Source organism: Gymnodraco acuticeps, unplaced genomic scaffold, assembly GCF_902827175.1.
Source record: "Gymnodraco acuticeps unplaced genomic scaffold, fGymAcu1.1, whole genome shotgun sequence".
Classification (NCBI taxonomy): Eukaryota; Metazoa; Chordata; class Actinopteri; order Perciformes; family Bathydraconidae; genus Gymnodraco; species Gymnodraco acuticeps.
The window spans coordinates 267512-292444 of NW_022990199.1; the positions used below are offsets into that span (position 1 = coordinate 267512).

At 41.8% G+C, this 24933-nt stretch overlaps 2 protein-coding genes across 2 annotated transcripts in view; one reads left to right on the top strand and one right to left on the bottom strand.

The window, feature by feature from the left end:
* Nucleotides 1-3996: 3996 nt before the first annotated feature.
* olfml3a (olfactomedin-like 3a) lies at nt 3997-13017 on the top strand. Its single transcript, XM_034218217.1, has 3 exons — nt 3997-4268; nt 8779-9094; nt 11975-13017. Exons 1-3 carry the CDS (start codon nt 4158-4160, stop codon nt 12757-12759), a joined length of 1212 nt encoding a protein of 403 aa, XP_034074108.1. The 5' UTR covers nt 3997-4157; the 3' UTR covers nt 12760-13017.
* Nucleotides 13018-15091: 2074 nt separating this feature from the next.
* The window catches only part of syt6a (synaptotagmin VIa), a 92096-nt gene continuing 82254 nt past the window's right edge, over nt 15092-24933 (bottom strand). The window contains exons 5-7 of the mRNA XM_034218195.1: nt 24696-24867; nt 22665-22815; nt 15092-18056 (exon numbers count right to left, since the gene is read on the bottom strand). Of these exons, the coding sequence (XP_034074086.1) occupies nt 17985-18056; nt 22665-22815; nt 24696-24867 (395 nt within the window). The 3' untranslated portion in view covers nt 15092-17984. The remainder of the gene's footprint in view (nt 18057-22664; nt 22816-24695; nt 24868-24933) is intronic.

The following is a 24933-nucleotide window of genomic DNA, read 5'->3' on the forward strand; positions in this document are numbered from 1 at the left end:
GGTACTCTCTGGAGTACATTTTTTACACCTGGAAGAACGCCTCATCTAGACGGGGTAAAGAGGCTGCTTTGAAGGAGGCACGCCGGGAGGTTGCTCGCAAGCCCTGGCTCAGGAGCTTGTTGCCTGAGTGGCTACAAACGTTTACAAGTAGCCCTGAAGACTTGTCACAAGCTTCTAACCCTTTCCTGGGATCTGACTACTGTCCTGTTGGAGGTCCACGGAGTCTCCAAAAAGCCTCTAGGAGACGCAGGGCCAGGATTCCAGCCCGTTTTCCAACAGCCATGATCCCGGCTTCAGTTCCGGTTTCCACAGCCATGGATCCATGCACCAGTACCGGCCCGCAGAGCTATGTTTCCTTGCTCGATTACCTGGCTCACACAGCCATGGTCCAGGCCTCTGTTCCGGTTCCAGCGGCTCCAGTTCCAGCCTCAGACCTTTTCTCAGGAACCCGTCTGGCGTTTGGAGGTCCACGGAGCCTCCAAAAGGTCTCTGGAAGATGCAAGGCCAGGATTCCAGCCCGTACTCCAGCGGCTCCGGCTCCAGTGCCGGTCCCAGCGGCCATGGTTCCGGCCCCAGCAGCCATGGTTCCGGCCCCAGCAGCCATGGTTCCGGCCCCAGCAGCCATGGTTCCATGCTCCAGTGCCATCCCACACAGCCATGGTTCCGTGTTCCGGTTCCGTGCCCAGCAGCCATGGTTCCGGCTACAGAACCGGCCCACACAGCCATGGTTCCAGCCCCTGTCCTGGCCCCAGTAGCCATGGTTCCGGCCCCAGTAGCCATGGTTCCGGCTTCAGTACCGGCCCCAGTAGCCATGGTCCCGACTCCAGTTTCGGCTCGGGGGGTTCTGCCAACTCCATGTCCTGTCCCCGTTGGGGGTCCCGCCGACTGCTCTCCTGCCGGGAGGTCTGCCAACTCCATGTCCTGTCCCGTTGGGGGTCCCGCCGACTACTCTTCTGCCGGGGGTCCTGCCAACCCTGTGTCCTGTGCCGTTGGAGGCCCCGCCGACTACTCTTCTGCCGGGGGTCCTGCCAACGCTGTGTCCTGTGCCGTTGGAGGTCCCGCAGACTACTCTTCTGCCGGGGGTCCTGCCAACTCCGTGTCCTGTCCCGTTGGGGATCCCGCCGACTGCTCTCCTGCCGGGGGTCCTGCCAACTCCATGTCCTGTCCCGTTGGGGGTCCCGCCGACTGCTCTCCTGCCGGGGGTTCTGCCAACTCCATGTCCTGTCCCGTTGGGGGTCCCGCCGACTACTCTTCTGCCTGGGGTCCTGCCAACCCTGTGTCCTGTGCCGTTGGAGGCCCCGCCGACTACTCTTCGGCTGGGGATCCTGCTAACCCTGTGTCCTGTGCCGTTGGAGGTCCCGCAGACTACTCTTCTGCCGGGGGTCCTGCCAACCTTCGCCACAGCGGGCAGAGACACCCTCGTTGGTCTGTGCCTTGCCCCCGGGCCGTCCGCCCGAGATCCCCTCCTTGGTCTCTGCCTTGCCCCCGGGCCGTCCGCCGAGACCCCCTCCTTGGTCTCTGCCTTGCCCCCGGGCCGTCCGCCGAGACCCCCTCCACCAACCCTTTCTTGGCCCTAGTTATGTGTTATTCCACGGTCTGTGTTCCTTGTGCTGCTCGTTTTTGGATATTTTGGATACTGCCTTTTTTTGCCACAGCTTTTATTATTTAATAAAGCTTGCTTTTCGTTAAATTCTGGATTTGAGTCCTACCTGCTTCACCCAATCGTAACAGAAATGAGTAGACTGACTAGGAGAGATGAGTAGACTAACTAGGATAAATGAATGGAGTTACTCAGATGTCTCTAAACCGCCCCGGTGTGAGAGGTCAGGCATTGTCAGTCAGTGTGATGATGCCTGTGTAATCAAACGCTCTCGCAGCGAGGATAATCTACAGTACACCCTGTTTGCTCACATCGCAGAAACCAATCTCCTTCCAGGCTGTAACAAAGCGTTATTGACTAATTCTAGCTGTCACTGTGAGAGAGGGGCTGTATGTTGGAAACCAGTAAAGCAGATCAACCGAGAGTGAAGCCTGCAAATGTTTTACCTGCAGTTTGGTAAAGTTGTATTTCATATCTTGATGTTATCACCTGCAAAACGACTTTTGTTGAAAGACTTCTGGACTTATTTCGCCTTTTATTACTCCCTGTGGTTTTGTTCTGTTATCATCATGATGATCTTTGTTTTGTGTGTGTGTTGTATTGACCTTTTTAGTGACAAAGAACTCTGACTGTTGACTTTTTACTTCCAAACAAAGGGCAGGCAGCTCTGGAAGAAAATGAGAGACTTTCGATTAGTGAGGATCCCTGCAGCCAATTACACAGAGCCACCGGAAAAGGCTCACCAGAGAGAGGGAGATGGGGTGAAAGCACATTATACACAACTACTGTATACAAACACACATGCCCTATTTTTGTCCATTCACAGCCAGATCGTCAAAGTTTAAATGTTGCTACAATATCTGCAAACTGTTCCCTGGAGTTGGACTTGCGTGTCATAACTTCACGACTCCCCATATGTGCGATGGACTCATTACTACTTATTACAAATAAGTCAAACCGTCGGTAAAACCTTGATCTGTTCCTGCCTGCTCGATTGTCTGCGTTAAATATCTTTTTCCCTCCAAGTCTGAACATTTAAAGGTCCCCTATTATACTGTTTTTCATCAATATATTATAGGTCTCAGATATATACAGAACATGTCTCTGAAGTGTTTGGCTCCAAACACCAAACAGATCATTGCAGCATTACCCATAATCCCCTCTGTTTCAGCCCTGTTTCCAAAGTGCTGATTCTCTGTCTGTTACTTTAGATGAAAATAAGGAGCCCCTCCCCACGCCCCTCTGAGAGAGATTTGGTTAAAAAGAACACAATGGTGCTCTAGGAGGAGATTCAGGTGATAAGGTGGGGGGGTTACCTTGGTTGGTGATTGGCTAATGGTTACTCAAGCCAAAACACCGTTATGACATCATAAAGTGGCCAAAAGCTGATCAGCTCATTTTCAGACAGGTTTTTATAGAAATGGATCAGGACAAAAAGTGAGAATCTTTGTTTCTGAAACTTTCAGAATCTCTTTCCACAGAGAGGACACATGTTGATGAAGAAGAGACATGAAGAAGTGGATTTTGCATAATAGGTGACCTTTACGCCATTGGGGAAGTGGCTTAAACTGGCATTCTTTCAAATGGCCAGCAGGTGGTGACACTGGTTGCACTGATAACTCTGATTGTGTTGAAGACTATGAGAACATTATACATTTTCCAACTTAAGTCATTCCCTCAGAAAACATTCCCGTGATGAGTTTGTGGTGTTAATCCTTAGTTTCAAGTCTTTTTCAACACAGCTTGATGTTCACTTTGAAAATCATCGAGTACAAATAGACGATAAACAACAGTGAGTGGCTTTGTGAGTTTCTCGACGTATTGTTCTGTGTGGATGCTTTCCTTATTTTTCATATTTAAAACTATTTACAAAGTGTTTTCAGCTCATGAAAGTAGTGATAAGTTGGTCTCCTAAAGATTTTTTGTTAATCATTTGGTGTAATCCTTTCATGTGCCTTCTGGTTCCAAAGAACGAAGATGGCGTTGGCTGAAATGCCAAAGTACAGGCTTCAAAGCGTTACCCCACAAACCAATGGGTGACATCATTGTGTCTTTAATACAGTTTATAAAACAGGCGGCGGATTAATTTCCTTACAGTATCTGCTCTGTTGCTCCGTTCTACCCATTTCCCAGTTGACTGCCGTTATTAACTAAATGCAATATAAACTCAACAGAGATTTCTAATTGTCTTCTGTCTGCACTTTAATCCCGTCTCACATGTCTGAGACAGTGTGTACAACATGTGCAACAAACACTGAGTTGTGTGCAGCACATTCACTTTCCCTGGACAGAGTGGTTAGAGGCACAAGGCTCCTCCCTGAGAGTTAGTGAAAACATTCCAGCAAAGTGAGAGCGGTCAAAGAATTGGAAAGTCTCAGAGCGGCCTCTCACTTTCTCTGTATCCTCCTCACCTCTTTGCACATGTACAGTAGTTGCTCTGTGTACAAAGAGGTTGTAGGTTGTGTACATCTCTGAATCTGGGAGGAGGAAAACTTGAAGAAGCATCTCAAATCTTGAAGGACAAAGAAAGTAATCCGTCCCCATTGATCGGTTCACAATGAAGCCGGTGTTTCTCCTCCTTGTTTCCACTTTCTGGACTTTAACCGGAGCTCAGTATTACTACCAGGGCCTGATGGATTACCTGGATAACAGGTTGTTGGCTATTGAGGTAAGAAGCAATTCCGATTGAAATGATAATTGATCAATGTTCTGTTGTTTTCCATCAGTTGACCGAATCGTCTTGACTGCCAAGTAGGTTTTCACACACATAGATTTCCCCCTTGGTATTCCACATTGTCAGAAAGAAGATGAGGGAAATGCTAAATGCACAAAATAAAATTGAAAAAACCTAATTAAAACAATCAAAAACAAGTATATGTGTTTTAAAAATGAGAATATTCAACAAAATATTGACTATGGGAGTCAGAGATATTAAGTATGAAAATATGAGCTATGTGCAGAGATGTTAAATAGTGTTAAGATGCGATGTACTTTATTGATCCCAAATTAGGAAATGTTTGCGTTGCCATTGTACAAAAGAATAAATTAAAAGAGTACAAATAAACAATTCTTAACTAGTGAGGCGCAGTGGACTAGTGTCTTGGGATCAGGGAGTCTCAGGTTCAAACCCCACTGCAGTCAGCATGTCGTTCACCCCTAATTGCTCCTGTGGGGATTGTCCACAGTATTGAGTATGTTTGGATAAAACCGTCTAACAAGTGACATAATGTTGACTGTAAACATCTCAAAATAGAATAAAACAACATTGAAAAATTGAAAATATACAAGTTGAACGTGAAGATAAAAAAATCTATAAACTCTAACAATAAAACATTATTGAAAGGCCGATGCAATGCCATAGGTATCAAATAGAAATACAAGTGGATCGTTTTGCTTTCTCACTTTTATGTAAATTGAATGTCTTGAAACCCAATTAATGCAATCCCTGCACAGTTCATTGACTCTGCAGGGGCCGCTGAAGCAGTATCGGTGGATGCAACATGCAGTTTCTGTCCAACAACGTTACAATTTCTTCAGCATCTTAACACAATGACACATCAGTAATGAGTACACACTCAGGTTTTGCTGCCATGCTGGGCAACATCCCACTATCCTAATAGAAAGGAAGTGTTCTGCAGAGGTCGAAGGAAGTGCCGCTGGGAAGGAATCAAATGACTAGAATTGTGTTTCAAAGGCAGGTTGTGAGACTGCAATGTTTGCAAAGGGAAGATTGTTGTTGGCTTGTGAAATAAAATGCAAGAGTATTACATTTGTGCTTTCCTCTGTGAGTAACTTGAGTTTATTTCTCATTTAAATAATTGTTTTAATGTATTCTCTCTGAGTATATTTTTAGAGTCTGAGTCTTATTTTCATCCTCTGTGTGGCTCCAAAGAAAATGACAAAGTTGAATCTGTAATCTGCGTGAAATGAAGTGTATTTACAGCTAACTACTGCTGTCTTCGCCCTCCTGTGGCTTTCCTCCAGTCTCAATTCCAATATGCTGCTTCAACTTCTGCATGGATATGAACACAGCAATTCATCAAGCTATTTTTTATTGAGTTCCCATTTCCATTTGACCTCAGGCTCACAGTAAGCAAGGCAGAACATGAAACTGTGGCGGTGGAGAAGCCGTCAGTTATTGTATCTCGCTCTGAATGATACGCCTGTCACTCTGACCGTGTCAATCACTGCACCGAGAAACTGTATTCGTGTTGGTGATGTAAGATTGCTTTGATTGAAATGGGAACATTGTAATTCCCAAGATACGTTCTGGTGTGCAGAAAGACTGTGTGTTCCAATACCCTTACTATAGTGTTAAGTATGTTACTGTAGAAAAATAAGTAGTATATCCCAACACATAGTATGAGGAATACAGAGTGTAACACATATTAGAATGTCCTCCTGCATCTAGTCACATTTTGAATTATGAACAACATTATTAACCTTGTAAATGCAGGTGCAGTATAAAACGTTTTTAAAAGCATTTTAAATTAGTATTTTGAAATGCGGGTCTGTATTCACACTAGCAGCTCTTTTAGGCTTAGCTATGAGCTAAATGCTAATGTAGTGCTTTTATTGTCCACCTGGTGTCCACTTTTAGCTTTAATTTGGTCCCCCCCAACTCTTAAAGGTCACCTATTATGCAAAATACACATTTTTATGTCTCTTCTACATCAACATGTGTCCCCTCTTCTTCATGTCTCTTCGACATCAACATGTGTCCCCTCTTCTTCATGTCTCTTCTACATCAACATGTGTCCCCTCTTCTTCATGTCTCTTCTGCATCAACATGTGTCCCCTCTTCTTCATGTCTCTTCTATATCAACATGTGTCCCCTCTTCTTCATGTCTCTTCTACATCAACACGTGTCCCCTCTTCTTCATGTCTCTTCTACATCAACATGTGTCCCCTCTTCTTCATGTCTCTTCTACATCAACACGTGTCCCCTCTTCTTCATGTCTCTTCTACATCAACATGTGTTCCCTGTTCTTCATGTCTCTTCTACATCAACACGTGTCCCCTCTTCTTCATGTCTCTTCTACATCAACATGTGTCCCCTCTTCTTCATGTCTCTTCTACATCAACATGTGTCCCCTCTTCTTCATGTCTCTTCTACATCAACATGTGTCCCCTCTTCTTCATGTCTCTTCTACATCAACATGTGTCCCCTCTTCTTCATGTCTCTTCTACATCAACATGTGTCCCCTCTTCTTCATGTCTCTTCTACATCAACATGTGTCCCCTCTTCTTCATGTCTCTTCTACATCAACATGTGTCCCCTCTGTGGAAAGAGACTCTGAAAGTTTCAGGAACAAAGATTCTCTCTTTTTGTCTTGATCCATTTCTATAAAAACCTGTCTGAAAATGAGCTGATCAGATTTTGGCCACTTTATGATGTCATAACGATGTTTTGGCTTGAGTAACCATTAGCCAATCACCAACCAAGGTAACCCCCCCCCCTTATCACCTGAATCTCCTCCTAGAGCACCATTGAGTTCGTTGTAACCAAATCTCTCTCAGAGGGGCGTGGGGAGGGGCTCCTTATTTTCATCTAAAGTAACAGACGGAGAATCAGCACTATGGAAACAGGGCTGAAACAGAGGGGATTATGGGTAATGCTGCAATAATCTGTTTGGTGTTTGGAGCCAAACACTTCAGAGACATGTTCTGTATATATCTGAGACCTGTAATATATTGATGAAAAACAGTATAATAAGGACCTTTAAGGGATATATCCACTAGCTTTGGTACATGGGCTGCCTTAGCTAAACTACATGTTCCTCTAACTTTTCCTGTAGCACCACCATGATGTTTACTGAATTATCTCGATAAAGACTTAACGAAATGTACTCACACTTAAGAATGGACTCATGAGGACTTGAAATAACTTAAATGTTTCCCGGACTTTACATATTGATGTTTACATTATGATGTTTAAATTGTTCGCCCTATTTTGTTTCATCCTTTGAATAATAACCAAATACTTGCAAAACCTTTCACCAACTTCAGCTGTACTTTGTGTTAAGCGTTAAATTGCAAATGTTAGCATGCTAGCACGCTAATCGAAGATAGTGAACATGGTACCAAAACCTGTTTAACCTCACCATGTTAGCATTGTTATTGTGACTATGTTAGCATGCTGACATTAGCATTGAGATCAAAGCACTACTGAACAACCTCACAGTTACGGCCCGTCCACACTACAGGCATCGAAAAATGCTTTCAACGCTTCGCCCATTCATTTGAATGGGGTGACGTAGACATTTTTTAAACTTAGCCGAACTGCATTGTGGGGAGCATGGCATGGCTTTGCAAGCATCACGAGCATCTATCGGCATCAAAAGTTGAACAATGTTCAACTTTTGAGGCTCGATGCTTGGCATCAGCCAATCAAATCCCACGTATGCAAATCTGACGGTACCAATCAAACCGCGTGTATGCTGGGAGAGACTACGCAGGTCATTTCCTGATATTAAAAAAAATGGAGGGAAAATTCATTATAGCGGTAGTGAATCACCCGGTGCTGTATGATCAGTCTCTGTTCATCTACCGGGATACAAACCGGAAGAGCGAGGCATGGAGGGAGGTGGCAGAGACAGTGGGTGAAACTGGTAGGTTTTCGCCTGTTTGGGGATTTTATATCCAGTTTACTTCGTTTTAACATTGCTATTGCTTTGTATGCCGGGGGCGGGCGGGAGATTCCTGATTGGTTGTTGGTCGCCTTGGGCGCGAGAAATCGCCAAGCTTCAGACACGCCCAGCTTCAAGATTTTTTGATGCCTGTAGTGTAGACGGGCTGTTAGTTTGTCTGAAACTCGACCAACAACCAATCACATGAATCTCCCGCCCCTGACACACAAGCAGCGGTTTGATTGGCTGGAGCTTGTACTGGCATATGATTCGATTGGCTGACGCTTCTGCCGAGGCGTCAAAAGTTGAACATTGCTCAACTTTTGCAGCGAGCCACGCCAGCAAAGCTCCGCGTCGCTTCCCACAATGCAGTTCGGCGAAAAGTGACGTCACCCCATTCAAAGTGAATGGTGAAGCTTTCAACGCAGGCCGCTGTGTGGACGGGCCGTTAGCATCCCGTAAGCTTTTTGTTTTGTTGGGTTATAAAAAGAACCAAATAAAAACCTACATTTATTCTAACGCTTGTTTCTTCTGCCTATGTCTGAATAGGATCATATGCAGTTATGGCATGACCAATCCCGCCGTTACCACACAGAGCTGCTGGATTTTAAAAAGCTAACCGCTGAAGCCATGGATGGGCTGAGGAACGATCACGGCACCATTTTGGAGGATCTGACAGGAGCTGGAGCCCGAGTAGACCGGGTGGAACGAGAGATGGACTTCGTAGAAACCCAGACTTCCCCTCGGGCCTGTGCGAATAAAGCAGACAAGGTGGTGGAGCAGGAAGCCTGGGGGCTGCAGGAGAGCAGAGGGGAGGAAGAGGAAGAGGGGGAAGACTGGGAGGAGCTGCAGTCCAGAGTCTCTGGTGAGCTGCAGGGAAGTACATGCTCACTTCAGACAAGCGTTCTCTGCTGGGCGGCTGCGTTTGATGTTTCATTTTCATTCATGACGGAGCCCCGGCACAGTTAGAACCTTAAGGAATATACACAGGTTGTTTGTTCTATGCTTAATTTTAGCATTTCACATCACACCATGATCAAAACCACCCCTTGTGCATAGAAAGTGTCTTGGAAAAGCCTCTGGAAAACGAGAAACAAACACAGTGCTGTTACAAGTCATTAAACGGAGGGCTTGGAGTCATGTTTTCCAGCAGACATATGGCTTGATGCAACTCATTTATTTCTGCAGAGCTACTCCCCTGCCTTGCGCTGTTTCGGCACAGCATTCGTCTTCATACTCTCCTGATCCCGAGGCGTGCTGCCATGAACAGTGCTGAGATATAACTGCTGCAATGACTCATTTACTCAGAATAATACAGGGACTTAAAACCCCTTTTGTGAAATTGTGAAACCCCACTTTTAAATCGATGAAACACATCAGACTTTATATCTGAAGATTACACTGAATGGGCACATTAAGCAAAAGATCCATATTTTTCAAATGGATCCAAAAGCTAAATCCCTGAGGAAGGTTCATAAGATGTCTTTGGTGCCATTAAAACACTCAAATGAGAACAAATATTGATTTATTTATTAGTCACGCTGCCTATAAGACAATCGATTACACATAAATTCAAGAATTATTTATTATTAACATGCTCTGCCCTCAATTATAATGCCGATCATGCCCTACGTATTAAAGGAGCTTTCTCTTATCCAGATGTTTAAATACAAAGTAGATGATGCGGAGAAAAGGCTGCTGTATGAGTTTCTCTGTGCAAAATCTCCGCAGACAGGAAGCTGCCCCGAGGTCAGCTGCTCGACTCTCCGAGCTCATGTTCGCTCTGCACACAGTGAGCCATTGTAAATGTTTGTCAAGTGACCCAAAATGAACCTCAACGCATTGTAGGAACCCATTTTAGATTTGTGAGCACAATGCTAGTTTAGCTCCAGGACACATAATGGGGGGCATCCTTTATCCGTGTGTTTGTATTAATCTTCCTCTTACAGAGAGTATCGTCATGTGTGCTTCACTCATGTTTCCTCTCATTATTTGTCCAATTTCCCCCTGACTGCTTCGGATTTGTCTTCATTTTGGAGAGCCGGATATTGACTGCTGCAGGCGGTTTGATGTTTTCTAAATGTTACGTTGCACAAATACACATTTCAGCGGAGATGTGGCACTTGGCTGAAAACTGATAATACAGGGTGTCCGTATTAAAAGTTGATAAATCAATTTAGCGAAAATGAAGGCTATTAAAAAGTATTAAACAGCATTTTCCAAGGTATTACATTTTGTAGCTTGTTTTCAATAAGTATATGAATGGTCCAAAGAGGTTGTATTCTACAGTCTGCCTGAATGTAATCATTGCGTAGGTGTGTAGTGTGATTCTGTGTAGTTTATTTATGACATCCCGTTGGGTTTGACGTCATCTGAACAGGACATCGCACGCTCACTGCTTGATAGCGCGAAGGTCCGTTTACGCCGGTTGCTAAACAACATCGTTATGGGGAAATGCAAGTGTGCGTCCAAATGGTTGGAAGATAAGGAGGAAGGACAATCAATACTGTGTATAGTCAACGTGAGGTAAAGTGTGTCGCCAAGGTAACCGGTTAGAACTCAAAGTGGCGATGAGGTCTTAAAATGTATGGGAAGGGTCTTAAAAAAGGTCTTAAAAGGGATTACATTTGACTTCAGGATTCCTGCATAGACCCTGTAATGGAACTAATTGTGCCAGCTGGGAAATACAAAAATTAAATTATTATAATCACGTTAATGTCACACCTGTGAAACATTTTTAATTAGGGTTGTGTAGTTTTCATTGTAGATAGACGTGTAATCTGAGGAGCAGCATCTGGTGCTGTCTAAAGTTATTTCCTCTTAAGAAGCTTTAAAGCCTGTAATGTTTCTATAATATAAAATATTCATGAATGTATAAACAACATCTATTATTAAAGACTGTATTTAAGAAGTTGACATAGTCACTGTGGCGTCCCCGATTGGTTTGTCGACTCTCACCATCGTGTTGGTGCCATATTGGTTTTTAGCTGTTGCAATGTTGGGCTTTTGGGAATTTTAGATGAATTTAGCTACTGTTTGTTTGTTCCTATGAATGAATGTTCTACAGCAACAAAAAACATTATAAATTGCCCTTGGCAGGGAAGGCTCATGGGTATTGCAGCACATTGATGCCAAAAGGACAGATGAAACATAATTTCTCAAACCATACCACATGGGATTGTTATTAATCAAGGAGAGTCAAGTGTATAATGCACGGCCCAACAGTGGGAATTATGTCCTATATCACCTATTTCTCCAAAAGCCTGTTATTTCAAAAAAAATGCTCTGAAAATACCCTCTCTCTCATACAAACAAACAAAGAGCATACATGGCTGACTATTATTCAGAATCAAGGCTACATTTCGACTACGGCGTAGGTTTAACACGCCCTACTTTGCTTTTTTGGTTAGTACCTGTTGATTGCATTGGTTAGGTTTAAGGATAAGGAGTTAGATTGGTTATGGTGAAGGTAAGAATATCAGGGTAAGCCAATCAAAATGCAGATTAGAGTGGGACACAAATGATTGCAGAAAGAGTGTGTTTTTTGACAACGATCCTTCAGTTTAATGGCCATTTGTTTTCCACATAATGGACTTTTGGACAAATGGGCTTTCTGTCTTTTTTCTGACTATTGAGTTAACTATTGTAAAGTATCATTAAGGGATATTGTTTAACAAGGAAAGCTTGGCAGGCGAACAACAGTACAGAAACATGACCCCTCTCTTTGTGTTTCCTCCCACGGCAGACTGTGTGGAGATCATCTCTGGCATCAGATCAGTGAAGATCCTAAAGAGAGTGGGCAGTCCCAAGGGCATGTGGACCAGAGACCCAAGGTCGTCCAAGGTCTACGTCTTCAACGGGACATCGGGAGACACGATCCATCAGTTCGACTCTGTTCGAGATTTCTCCCGCTCTCCTGACGCCATCGGCAGCCGACAGATACATCTTCCCTCTGATTGGACCAGCCCTGGCACCGCTGTATATAACGGATATCTGTACTACGTAGAGCAGGAGGAGGATATGGACGTTCAGGTGGTCAAATATGACCTGATGAGCGGCTCGGTGACAGATATCGCCATGTTCCCCGTCGAGAGCCAAGCCAGTGTTTACAGCCTCAACCCTGAGATCGTAGCGGACCTCGCAGCAGACGATGAAGGCCTCTGGCTTCTGTACGCCATGAGTGACAGTGAACCTAACATCAACCTCGCGAAGATGGACCCCATCACGCTCGATATAGAACAGATCTGGGACACCCGGTGCCCACGGGAGAACGCAGAGGCGGCGTTTGTCGTCTGTGGGACCGTCTACGTCGTTTACAACACTCGTCTGGCGAGCCGGTCGAGAATCCAGTGCCTGTTTGACGTCAACGACATGGTGGTCAGCGAGGAGGCTCCCCTTATATACTTCCCCAGGAGATACGGAGCCCACGCCAGTCTGAAATACAACCCAGAGGAGAAGCAGCTCTACGGCTGGGACGACGGCTACCAAATCATTTACAGACTGACCATGAAGAGGAAGCTCCTGGTGTGACAGCGGGGAGGGGTGTCGTGTTCTCAAAGGCTATGGTAAAGAGAAGCAGCAGTAAATTGAAACACGCTATATGGAAAGTCTTTCAGTATAGCCGGCAGACTCTTCATTCACGGTGGATTTATTACACCCTTAACGTCACACAATTTCAAGCTAGCCTTTGAACTATTATTTATTAATTTGAGTCTTTCTTCTCGTCTCAAATAAACATGGAAATGCCATTCAGTTTATTAGAGGATGGCAAGTCTTTCTACTCTGTGATGTTTTGTGTCCTCCCCTCAATTAATTTGACCAAATCTCATTTCATTTGAACACATTCCTGCTTGTTAAGCCACTGGCTATGTTGTCGATTCGTGCCGTGTCTTATTTCCACACAATTCACAGCACGCAGCCTGTTTTTGCATAAGTATTTTAATCAAAGAAAAGAAAGTAATATCACAGAACTGATAACACATCACACCCCATGGAAGAAAAATGACAAAACACTCTTTTTCTGCTGTTGATTTCCATACTTATTGAAACAAAATAAGGACAATTTGTGGCTGAAAGACTGTCTTCTATTTCATTTTTACTTCATTACACCCTTGGTCACTCATATTAATTAAGAGTCTTGATTGTAATCAAAATGCTCATTTTAGACTTTTGTCTCAACTAACAACTCTTCATGTCGATCACTAGAACATTTTCTCAAACATTTCTATTATTACAAATACAAAATGTTCAATAAAAAATTGGAAATTCAGTTCTATCATAATAGTTGGATGGGATTACAAGATCATATCAAGAAACATTACAATATGAGGCAAAGCTAGAGGGTCTTGAAACTGAAGCAATTGATTTAACAGGTTTCTACTATGAAAAACACACCACATTTTCAGAGAAATATATGACCATCATAAAGCACATGTTTTTAAAACAAAAAAAGGATTATTCAACCACTTGTTTCAACACTGAAATAAGATATTAGAAATCTATGAATAATGCCATTAGAGGGGGAATTTCACCTTTAAAACGACTTGAGAGCAAACTGTCACATTAGTGGAGGGGTGTCGATGCTATGATGGATCACGTCAAGCATGGACAATAATGAACCGACTCATTCTCGCTGTAACAAGTGCCAATTAGAGAAATGCCACTGCTCTGTAGACGCTGACCTGTCCGCCAATCAGCTGCCCCCGCGCTTTCCTCACTCAAACACACACACACAAACACACACACAGCGAGCTACAAAACGGCTCTCTCCGGGTACCCATGAAGGAAATGGCTAAACCAGATCGTCTGCTGGGTGCATCTGCTCGTGTCTTCATGTCTGGCCCCCCGAGTTTAGCAAACTCTGTGATATATAGCGTGTTCAATGTACAGGAGCAATAGTCTCACTTGTCGTCAGTTTGCTAAATGAGACACCAGACTCGGTCTCAGCCACAGCCAGGAACCCTGTTACGTTTCAGATTTAAGGTCCTGTCTGCTGCTTATGAGATAATACGGATGCTAGTCAGTATAGGCACCTATTCGGAAAGACATGTTCTGTACAGACCGTACAAAATGTAATAGCTATCACACCGACTCCGTGGCTTAACGCTTCTCACCCTGATTGTATTGATGCTATCTGTGCTTACCAATAACAGCAATACAGAACAAAAGGAGGTAAATTGGAGGACTAAAATATACCCAATGATTGTGTTATGAGGATATAAATCTATCCATAATGTAATATTTTTAATTTAAAGCAACAGATGTATTTCCGTTACAATACTACAATCTGACTCAAACTAGTTATTGTAAAGTATGGTGGCTGACAAGGGCAAACACGTTACAATAGGCGCATTCACACCGCAGTACTTTTCCCACAAAGGTTCATCAGAACTTAGTTCATGAGAACTCTTTAGTTCTCATGAACTAAGTACAGATCGCGTTCACACCGGAATAAGTCCCTGGGGGAGGATTAGGCAAATAAAGTCGCTGACGTCACTACTTCTTCTGCGTTGGGTTTACTGGCAGGCCGCAAATCACTTCACGGCGTATACTGCCACCCGAAGTCCCCGGCTGGAAGTCCCCGGAGTTGGGGACTTCCGAGTAAATCGCCAGAATGCCGACACATCCTCATCTCCACCGCTCCCATGTTTTATTTTGTGTTGCCATAAATTAGTCTCTCTGCGTTTCTGCACTGGGCTAATGCTAATAATGCTAATGCGAGGATAATAAAATGGCGGCTTCACAAAACTTTTTGGGAGTTTTACGGGGCGTGGTTTGCAATCCGCCCAGCCAATCAGACATAGGAACCTTTTTCTCCCACGAAAGTCCCTGCTCTCTAGCAGGGACGGAAAAGGGGGTAAAAAAGGTTCTCATTAACTCATTTTAGTTCCGGCTCTTTTTGGTGTGAACGCGACATTTCGGAACTATATCGGAACTAAAGTGGGAAAAGTACTCCGGTGTGAACGCGCCTAATGGCCAAAAACACGCAAGAAGCTAAACATAATAAGGAAACGGGGACACTAAAAAGTGACACACACAGCTGGGACCAGAGCTTGTTGTTGACGTTCGGGGATTATAAAGTTGGTCAACTGTCACTGATGGTAGAGTTAGTCTGTTTCATAATCTCAGGTGTTTTGTCATAATATAATTTGAAATTACTAGATTAGCTACATTAGCTAGCTAGGGGCGGTGGTGGCGAAGTCGATAGGGACTTGGCTTGGCAACTGGAAGGTCACCAGTTAAAGTCCCGGCAAGACCAAGTGCTACCGAGGTGTCCCTTAGCAAGGCACCGTTCCCTACACTGCTCCCCGGGCGCCGTTCAAAATGGCAGCACACTGCTCCTAACACTAGGATGGGTCAAATGCAGAGAAACAATTTCCCCATGGGATTAATACAAGTCTATTTTATCTTATCTTAGTTGCAGATCTGCAATAATATCGGAAGGGCTCATCCGATCACATTGTTAAAATGTGCTGATAAAACATACATTCACAGTTGGCTAACTTCATAATCGCCAAATGTCAAAAAGTGCTCCGGTCCCAGCTGTATGAGCGTCACTTTTTAGTGTCTCTGTTTCTGTTTTGTATTGAGCTTCTTGCAGCATTTTGTTAGTTGCAGCGCTTCGTTAATGTGCATGTTTCGTTAAGTTGGTGAATGCTTTCTTAATGTTGTCAAGTTGGTGAAGATGTTTCTTCATTTGCATGTGTTTTGGCACTTATGTGTTTTTTTATTTGCATCGCTTTTGAAAATGCAGCACGTTTTTCCTTATTGAAGTGTTTTGGGCCGTTGTAAGATGGTTGCCTGTCAGCCACCGTACATATTCAAGAGACAACATAATATCTAGGGATTTATTAAAGGAATGAACTGGTGCAAAGCCACCTGATATGACAGCGGTGCTGCAGTAATCTTTCCTAAATCAGATCAAATATCTTCAAAAATAATAATCACATGCTGCAGATCAAGCATCTGGATGTCGAATTCAAACACGTTCTCCTTGAACAACAGTATGATTAATGACATCAAGAAAGTTGCATGTTTCTAAGTTCAAAAGACGAATATGTTCACAATTGTTTATGCTTTCTCAATCATCACAACCAACAAAGCTACATATATTCAAATGTTACTTTTAAATACGCTTTACGTATATTTATATCTTCTCTGGTTTTGCTGCTTAGAATAACAAAACATACATACAGGAAACGGCGGACGGCTGTACATGAAAATATACACAATCACCAAAACCTGTTCAGAGAAAAAGAACAGGAGGAGACGAAGAAGTGCTTTTGAACAGTGAGTGTCTGAAGGAAAACATGAGCGGTTGAGTTTTCATCTGGAAGAAGAAGAAGGTGAGATCGCTCAAAAGCAAACATCGAACAGAGAGGAAGGTAAGGGAGTGTAAAGTGTGCTCACTTCCTGTTTACAGAAACCTCCATCGACCACAATCTGTGTTTCAGGTAACATTATTATTTAATTGTGTTGGTTTTTAGTGTGTTAATTAAGCTTGTGCCTTTGTCAGGTCATTTAAACCTGCTTTTTGTTTCTAAAATGTGTTGTTTCAGAATTGAAATGGGTTATACCACTGCAACCAATTTGGCTTGTATAAGGAAAAAAACATCCAGTCATTTCTTATTTTTTAGATACATCTTCTTGACTACTGAAAACACACAAAATGTGCACATTTAGAATATTTTTGGTGCAGCCTGATCCCATCTTCCCTAAACGACTGCGGATCAGGAAATGATGTCATTATTGAAAAGGAAGAACTCAACAGGCGATTTTTGTTAATAGCGTCAGTTGAAAAAAATCCAGTTTTTGGTAACATTTGTATTGTATTTTTTGGTATTTAGTGTCTGAATGTAGTTATTTGTACCTTCGTCAGGTTATTTAAACCTGCTTTCTGCTTAGAAAAACTATGATAATCAGAATATAAATCAGTTATATAACACTGCAGCCAATTTGTGTGCCAATGTGCTGTTGTGTGAGGAAAATAAAATCCAATTATTATTTTGTTACATACAACTTCTCGTATTTTCTGCTAATGAAAACACACTAAATTAGCAAATTGAGAATATTTTAGTTGCAGCCTGGTCCCATCTCTCCCTAACGAACTACGGATCAGGAAATTGCTTATGTCATTATCGAAACTGGAAGAACTCAGCAGGGGCTTTGAAATTACTGTCAGTTTTGCTATTCACAAACCATAACGATGAATGGAGCTTAATGGTTTTTACATCTAATAGTGCCAAAAATGCTACAGTCATCTATATGCTATGCAGCACTGTGAATTCAATGAGAGACGAATGGCTTCGGAAATTGCTTCATATCCGGTTTAAAGTCTCTTTTTCTACCGTGTCCTGAAACTGCTCTCGTGGAGCAATATCCGATCTCTGGCTTCTCTATCCAAGAGTCTCTGCACCACATAACTGAATCTTCAGCGCCTGGAGAGTCTCCGTGTGAGGACACTGAGATTTGTTCACCTCAGCTCAGATATGAAAGGTCTGCAGACCGGATGTCCAGCCATTGAGGGGGAACTCATCACAACACCCACAATTTCAAACCCCTTAAAGACTGCGCTTCACACAACTATCTGACCCGATATCAGTTATCGGGAGCGTTCTATACTTGAGGGAGGGAGGGACAGTGAGACAGGGAGAGAGAGGGAGAGACAGTGGGGTTGTGTTTCTCCTCCATCAGACAGACAGGAAGTGGATCAGCAGGAGGGAGGAAACCCCCTTCTGGGTCACAGGTGGCTCTGCTCAGGGGCTAGCAGGGGGCCGGGGGGAGGGGCAGGAGCCTTGGCTGTCGAAGCTGGCTGTCCTCGCCTTCCACTGCAGGACACACAGACACAAGGAAGTGATTCATAACACACACTGTCACTCTCAGGTCACTCTCAGCACAGGATACAATCTGTATAAAGGTGGCATTGTTCCAGGAGTATAGAAGAAGGGTTTCAATTAGATTGACCAATTTAGTAGGGGAGGTAGAAAATAATAATAACACAAAAAGAGACTGAAAGCAGTTAATCAATTAACTTAGACTCAATATTTAATATGATCTCACCACAGACACAATATCAACATCTCTGTCTTTAAAAACTTTAAGACAAAAGGAATAATACAAAATATAGGGAATATAGCCAGATCGGTTATTTATACCCCGTCCCTTGTTGCCTATATACAGCTTCATAACATAAATAACAAATATGTACAGAAATAAAATAGATGGCATGGTAAAATACTCCAAATAACATGTTTTTAAAGTACATATACACAAATACTTACAAAAAAACAATACAATAAAATATAAGAACAATGTTGATTGATAATGCTGAGCCATACTGTAGTTATAAAATAAAATAAAAGAAGCCTACGAAGTAAGTAAATATTGATGTATTTTGTCACTTATTTTCCTGCTTAACTTGTATTTTTTGGAAAACACTGTTTTTTAAAACTGAATTAAATTCCCATAATGCTTTGAGGGATGGGTTACAGGAACATAGCCTAAATCAGTGAGCTATGGTTGGACCACGTTTTCTTCTGGCATAGGTATTTCTTAACATTGTGGTAAATTGGTACCATCTAAAGTATGCCGAATAACTTATGAGTTACTGTTCTCAGTGAGCTCATTCATATACAGACAACTATCACTGGACTACTTTAATACTGAAGAAAACTTAAAAACGCGATGATTTTAAGGCAGCTTCTGCATTCATGGTGAGCGTCTTTTCCCTATAATTTCAACGCAGATTAATGGACGTTTACTCGCCAAGGACATCAGATATATTGACATATTCAGAAAGGGCAAGTCATTATCACTTTAATAAAAGGGGCGTTATGTCTGTGTGTTTAGGCTTGACTGAGTTATGAGGTGGAGAAAGTCTAGGTTTTGACGCAAATTGCCTCGTTGCTGTTCATCAGCCATTGCTGCTAATTTACCACCTGCATGCACCTGTCATCTTAAAGTGGACCTATCATGCTATATTGGAAAAATATATTGTAGGGCCAAACCTATACCAAACATGTCTGTGAAGTTTTTTGCTTAAAATACCAAACAGATCACCCATTGTAGCCATGCCTACTGCTCATACTCCTCTTTTGCAGCCCTGATAGAGAAACGCAGATGTTGGGTCCTTAGCTTAAAAAAAAATAAAAAAGAGGAGGCGGAGCTAATGCCTGATCAGAATTCTACCGGAGATAAAGTACAATTCTGCTGTGATAAAACGCCATCCTGTTCTAAACCACATCAAGGATTATTTCTGAAACAGTATGGAGCTCAAATGCTTTTTCTCTTGCGGGTTTACCACAAGGTGAGTTACTTTTTTTATTTCCTGCTTTTTGAACACTGTGCTCTACAGTACAGGTTAGCTCTGAGTGTTAGCGAGGCTTGCTAATGTAAACAAAAACGAGATTACGTCCACAACACGTCAGGCATTGTTTCTGATCGAAACTTTCTGTGGGTCTGCCGCCGATTTGATGCATGGATGTATAAAAAGAACTGGATACAGCGTGGGAGGCGGGGCCTCATTAATTCCTATGAGAGTTGCTCAATGGCGCATGATGACAAAATGGTCAAACTTTTGAGAGAGCGAAACGTCACAGATTACCCGGCATGCCTGAGAAGTACCCGTATGTGCACTCATAGAGCATGCACAACTTTAACCACGCCGCCCAAAAGGCTCGTTCACATTAAGCACGTGAATTTGCGTACACGTAACAGCACCGCGCGTTCATGACAGCATGGTACTGGATTTATATTAACGAGGCGGCAGTTAGCAGCTAGCTAGTAAATTATGCTAAGTTACACATCAATCGTTATGTACTTTTATATTACGCTGACATCAGGATCTAGTGATATCCAAGCAACAGAGCTTCATTTAGTATGATACTTGTGTGGGTTGTACATGAAACCACTTGGTAATATATAAAAATGTATATGTTGAAGCCTGTTATGATCAATTGTGAGTTAAAACTTTTTCTAAAAAGTAAAGCTGATGATGGATTACTGTGGTGGAGTTAAAATAACAATAGCCTATTTCTTTTTGATAATAGTAGTAATGATAGTAGCTGTGATTATTCATGTTAAGTAGCCCACAAGTAACTAAAACAATTGCAAGTGCAATAAGAAGCTACAGGAACGTTAATCTACGTCGGTAATATTAACTTTATTTAATACAAGATTTACGGTACAAGATTTACATCATACAGCCCATGTAGTATAATATTTTACAAATGATGAATTACAGCAAACATGTGCAATATATCCATTATTACAGCTCCGTGGGCTGGCAGTAAGGCGATATGGTCCGTTGTTATTGTGCATCCATGGGTAAAGAGAAACTCATGTAGTACTGAACAGGTAACTTGAACGTGCCGGGCGGCGCGGTCCCGTGGGTTAGATGCGCGTTCATAATGCCGAGAGAAATAACTCTCAGAATAACGTTATTAGCACATTTTTACAACTTGAGGAACGAATGTTTTTAATAAGGGCTATACAAACGTTCATACTGGGTAGTTTATTTAGTTTAAAAAAAATTATCCAACGAGTTACAGACCACTCTTTCCCCATGTAAGTCAATGGGAAAAAGTGTTTCCGGGCCCAGCAACCTAAAGGAAGTGTAGTACCGCCGTTTGACCAGCACGAATATTCTCATCAGACTCCGGCGCACTTCCTGGGGGCTTGATTTGATGTCAGATCGGCAGCAAATCTGTATCCGCTCGTTGTACCCCCGTTTTTAAAATCAAATTAAATCAGGTTTTATTTATATAGCACATTTTAAAAACGATAAATAAATAACACATTACTACAATCGCAAACAGAAGACAATAAATGACAACAGCAAATATAAAAATCAAACACAGGGAAATGTCATGAGTCGTTCTCCGCTCTGACTAGAAGGCCCGGGGGAAGAAGTGAGTTTTTAGTGTTGATTTAAAAAAAACCAGGGTCTGGGCCGACCTCACATGGAGGGGCAAAGTGTTCCAGAGCCTAGGGCCAGCTGCTGCGAATGCTCGGTGCCCTCTGGGTTTGAGCCTGGTCTTGGGCACTATCAGCCGCAGCTGGTCAGCCGACCTTAATGCTCTGGCTGGGGTGTAGCGCTGGAGGAGTTCTGCTACATAGGCAGGAGCCAGCCCATTTAGGGCTTTAAAAACAAATAAAAGGAGTTTAAAATCAATCCGGAACCGAATTGCAAGCCAGTGTTGTGAGGCCAGAATTGGGGTGCTGTGGTGACGCTTTTTGTGGCCAGTGAGTAGACGTGCAGCTGCGTTCTGCACTAGCTGCAGGCGTCTAATTGACGCCTGGTCCATAAAAGATTTAGGTACGGAGGAAAAGAGAAAGGGTTTTATTTTCTGAGTTTCCCGGGCTGATTTTTAGTCCCAGTCCGCCTCTGTTTATGTATAAAAAACATCAAGAAGTGCATTTTGCATGATAGGTCCCCTTTAAACACATGCAGTATATTTGTGTTGCTTCTTGTTTCTCCATCTGCTCAAAAGTCCCTCAAAGTTTTATGAAAACATCCACCGATTTCTTATCCTAAATAATTCAATATTTAAAGTGACGCAGGCTATTTTTCTTGGTTAGGCTAGGGGCTCACAAACATATAAAACATACAACATGAAAAACCAACATTAAATCACAACAATTTTGGAAATAAATGAGCTGAATTAAAAGGTAGTGAAAGTCTATTTGGCCATGTTTGAAATGGCTATTAATGGGAATTAAAGGGTTTTTATATGTATTTATGAATGGTGTATTTGAAGGACAGATGCAGTTTATATATACAGGCTCTACCTCTACTGTTGCTGTCTTGATCTGATCATTTGATGGTCTATCATGGCTATAGGTCTCACATGTTGAAGTAGTTTTTATCTCAATGTGACTACTAGTTCAACAAATGTGGTTATATATAAATAGACAACTTTGAAACAGCTATCCAATAGAGGTGGGAAGTAACTAAGTACATTTACTCAAGTACTGTACTAAATTACAATTTTGAGATACTTGCACTTTACTTGAGTTTTTCCATGTTATGCTACTTTGTACTTTTACTCCATTACATCTATTTAATACCTTGAGTTACTTTGCAGATTTGGATTAATAATGTGAAAAATAATCAACACTTAAATCAGACTTTAGTTCCACCTGGAGTAAATTCACAAGCTACCCTGCAGTATACAAAGTCATTATAACTAGCTTGAGTAACCTTTTGAATGAAGGACTTATACTTGTAACAGAGTACTCCTACACTCTTGTACTTCTTCCTTTAAGATCTGAGTACTTCTCCCACCTCTGCTATCCGATGAAAGCCCCATAGGATTGACAGTGGATGTTAGTTTGCGCTACCTGTCTCTAGACACATTAGATGTCAAATAACAAGACATGTTTAATATAATGACAACATACAGATCACTCCTTTAAGAAACAGAGCCCAGACCGACCTCTTTCTCAGACTTCTTGGACTCCAGCAGGGGGTGCCAGTGTGCAATGGGCTTCCGTGGATACGCCAGCATCTCGTTCCAGTGGTCCCTTCCAAGACCCTCAGCATGGCATCCAAGCCTCATCACACCAATGATCTCATTATGACCTACCCTGTGGGGCACACACACACACACACATATGACTGCATGAACACATCAGACTTAATGTGACCAGACATATCATACATCAACATGTTTTTTTTTATTATTGCAAGAAGGGCATTTGAAATGAAATGAGACTCAAGTCTGCATATGGATGTCCTGGTGATTGATCCAGTAAAACATATGCAGCAGATTGTATCTGTGCAACTAGAATTTCATTATTTCATCATGAAAATATTTGCTCTTTGAAGATCTCCCCACTATTATTAGCACAACTGGATGTAATCCTACAGATCAGACATGAGAGAAAACACAAGAGGCATAGGTTACTAAATATCGCTGCTTCTGTTTATACTACACACAGGAGAAAAAACAACAACATCCTGACCTTTAACATGCATGTTCTCATTCTGTCAGCTGTCTGCCCTGCAACCCCTCCACCCATTTCCTGTTATAGCTTCACATACCGTAAAGGTAGCGTTGTACACTATTCCTCTAAATACCTGGAATTTGACTGAATCCAATATATATATTGAAAGAAATTAATAATCATTTAAAAACATTATTATAGATCCCCTTCAGACATAATAATGATAAATATACTACTACTACTACTACTACTACTACTACTACTACTACTACTACTACTACCACTACTACCACTACTACTACTACTACTACTACTACTACTACTACCACTACTACCACTACTACTACTACTACTACTACTACTACTACTACTAATAAAAGTAATAATGATAATGATACATATACTACTACTACTAATAATAATAAAAGTAATAATGATAATGATACATATACTACTACTACTACTACTACTACTACTACTACTACTACTACTACTACTACTACTACTACTACTACTACTACTACTACTACTACCACTACTACCACTACTACTACTACTACTACTACTACTACTACTACTAAAAGTAATAATGATAATGATACATATACTACTACTACTAATAATAATAAAAGTAATAATGATAATGATACATATACTACTACTACTACTACTACTACTACTACTACTACTACTACTACTACTACTACTACTAATAATAATAATACAAATAATAATGATAATGATAATTATACTACTACTACTACTACTACTACTACTAATAATAATAAAAGTAATAATGATAATGATAAATATACTACTACTACTACTACTACTACTACTACTACTACTACTAATAATAATAATAAAAGTAATAATGATAATGATAAATATACTACTACTACTACTACTACTACTAATAATACAAATAATAATGATAATGATAATTATACTACTACTACTACTACGACTACTACTAATAATAATACAAATAATAATGATAATGATAATTATACTACTACTACTACTACTACTACTACTACTACTACTACTACTACTACTACTACTACTACTACTACTACTACTACTACTACTACTACTACTACTACTAATAATAATAATAAAAGTAATAATGATAATGATAATAATAGGAAAATAATAAAAATGAAAAAAGCTTTTAACAAAACACCCCAAAAAAAATCTATTGTTGAAAAATCCCCAAATAAATAAAATGTGTTTCTTTGTGGTTGTAAAAAAGCAACTTCTTTCAGAAAAGTCCATTCCCAGTGTGTGTGCACTGTAGATTTCAAATGTCACACCTGTGTAAGTTGCACATTGGTCCATGACCTGGCTCTAAACTAGTTTTGATGCACCAACAATCATCTGTTATGTACACGTCTTAAAAATCAGATTCAAGGTGAGCACAGAGAAGACTTTTCTGCAGGTGAAACATGGAGGGGGGTTCATTCTTTAACTTGTTATTTATTGTCCTGAGGAGATGAGTTGTTGTTTGTGGTACGTACAAGTCGTAGTCCATGACGGAGATGTGTAGGCTGACGTGGTCCATGCTGTCCGGCGGGATGTCAAAGATGATGGCCTCGTTGTAGGTGGGATTCAGAGTGTTCTTCTTTATGCTCGTCTTCTTCTTTTTCAAACGCCTCCCGTCACATACGAGCGACACTTTGACGTAAGGATCTAAAGGCAACGTGTGAAAGAGAGGAAGGAGGACAGAACATAAGTGACTTCATCTAAACAGGAACT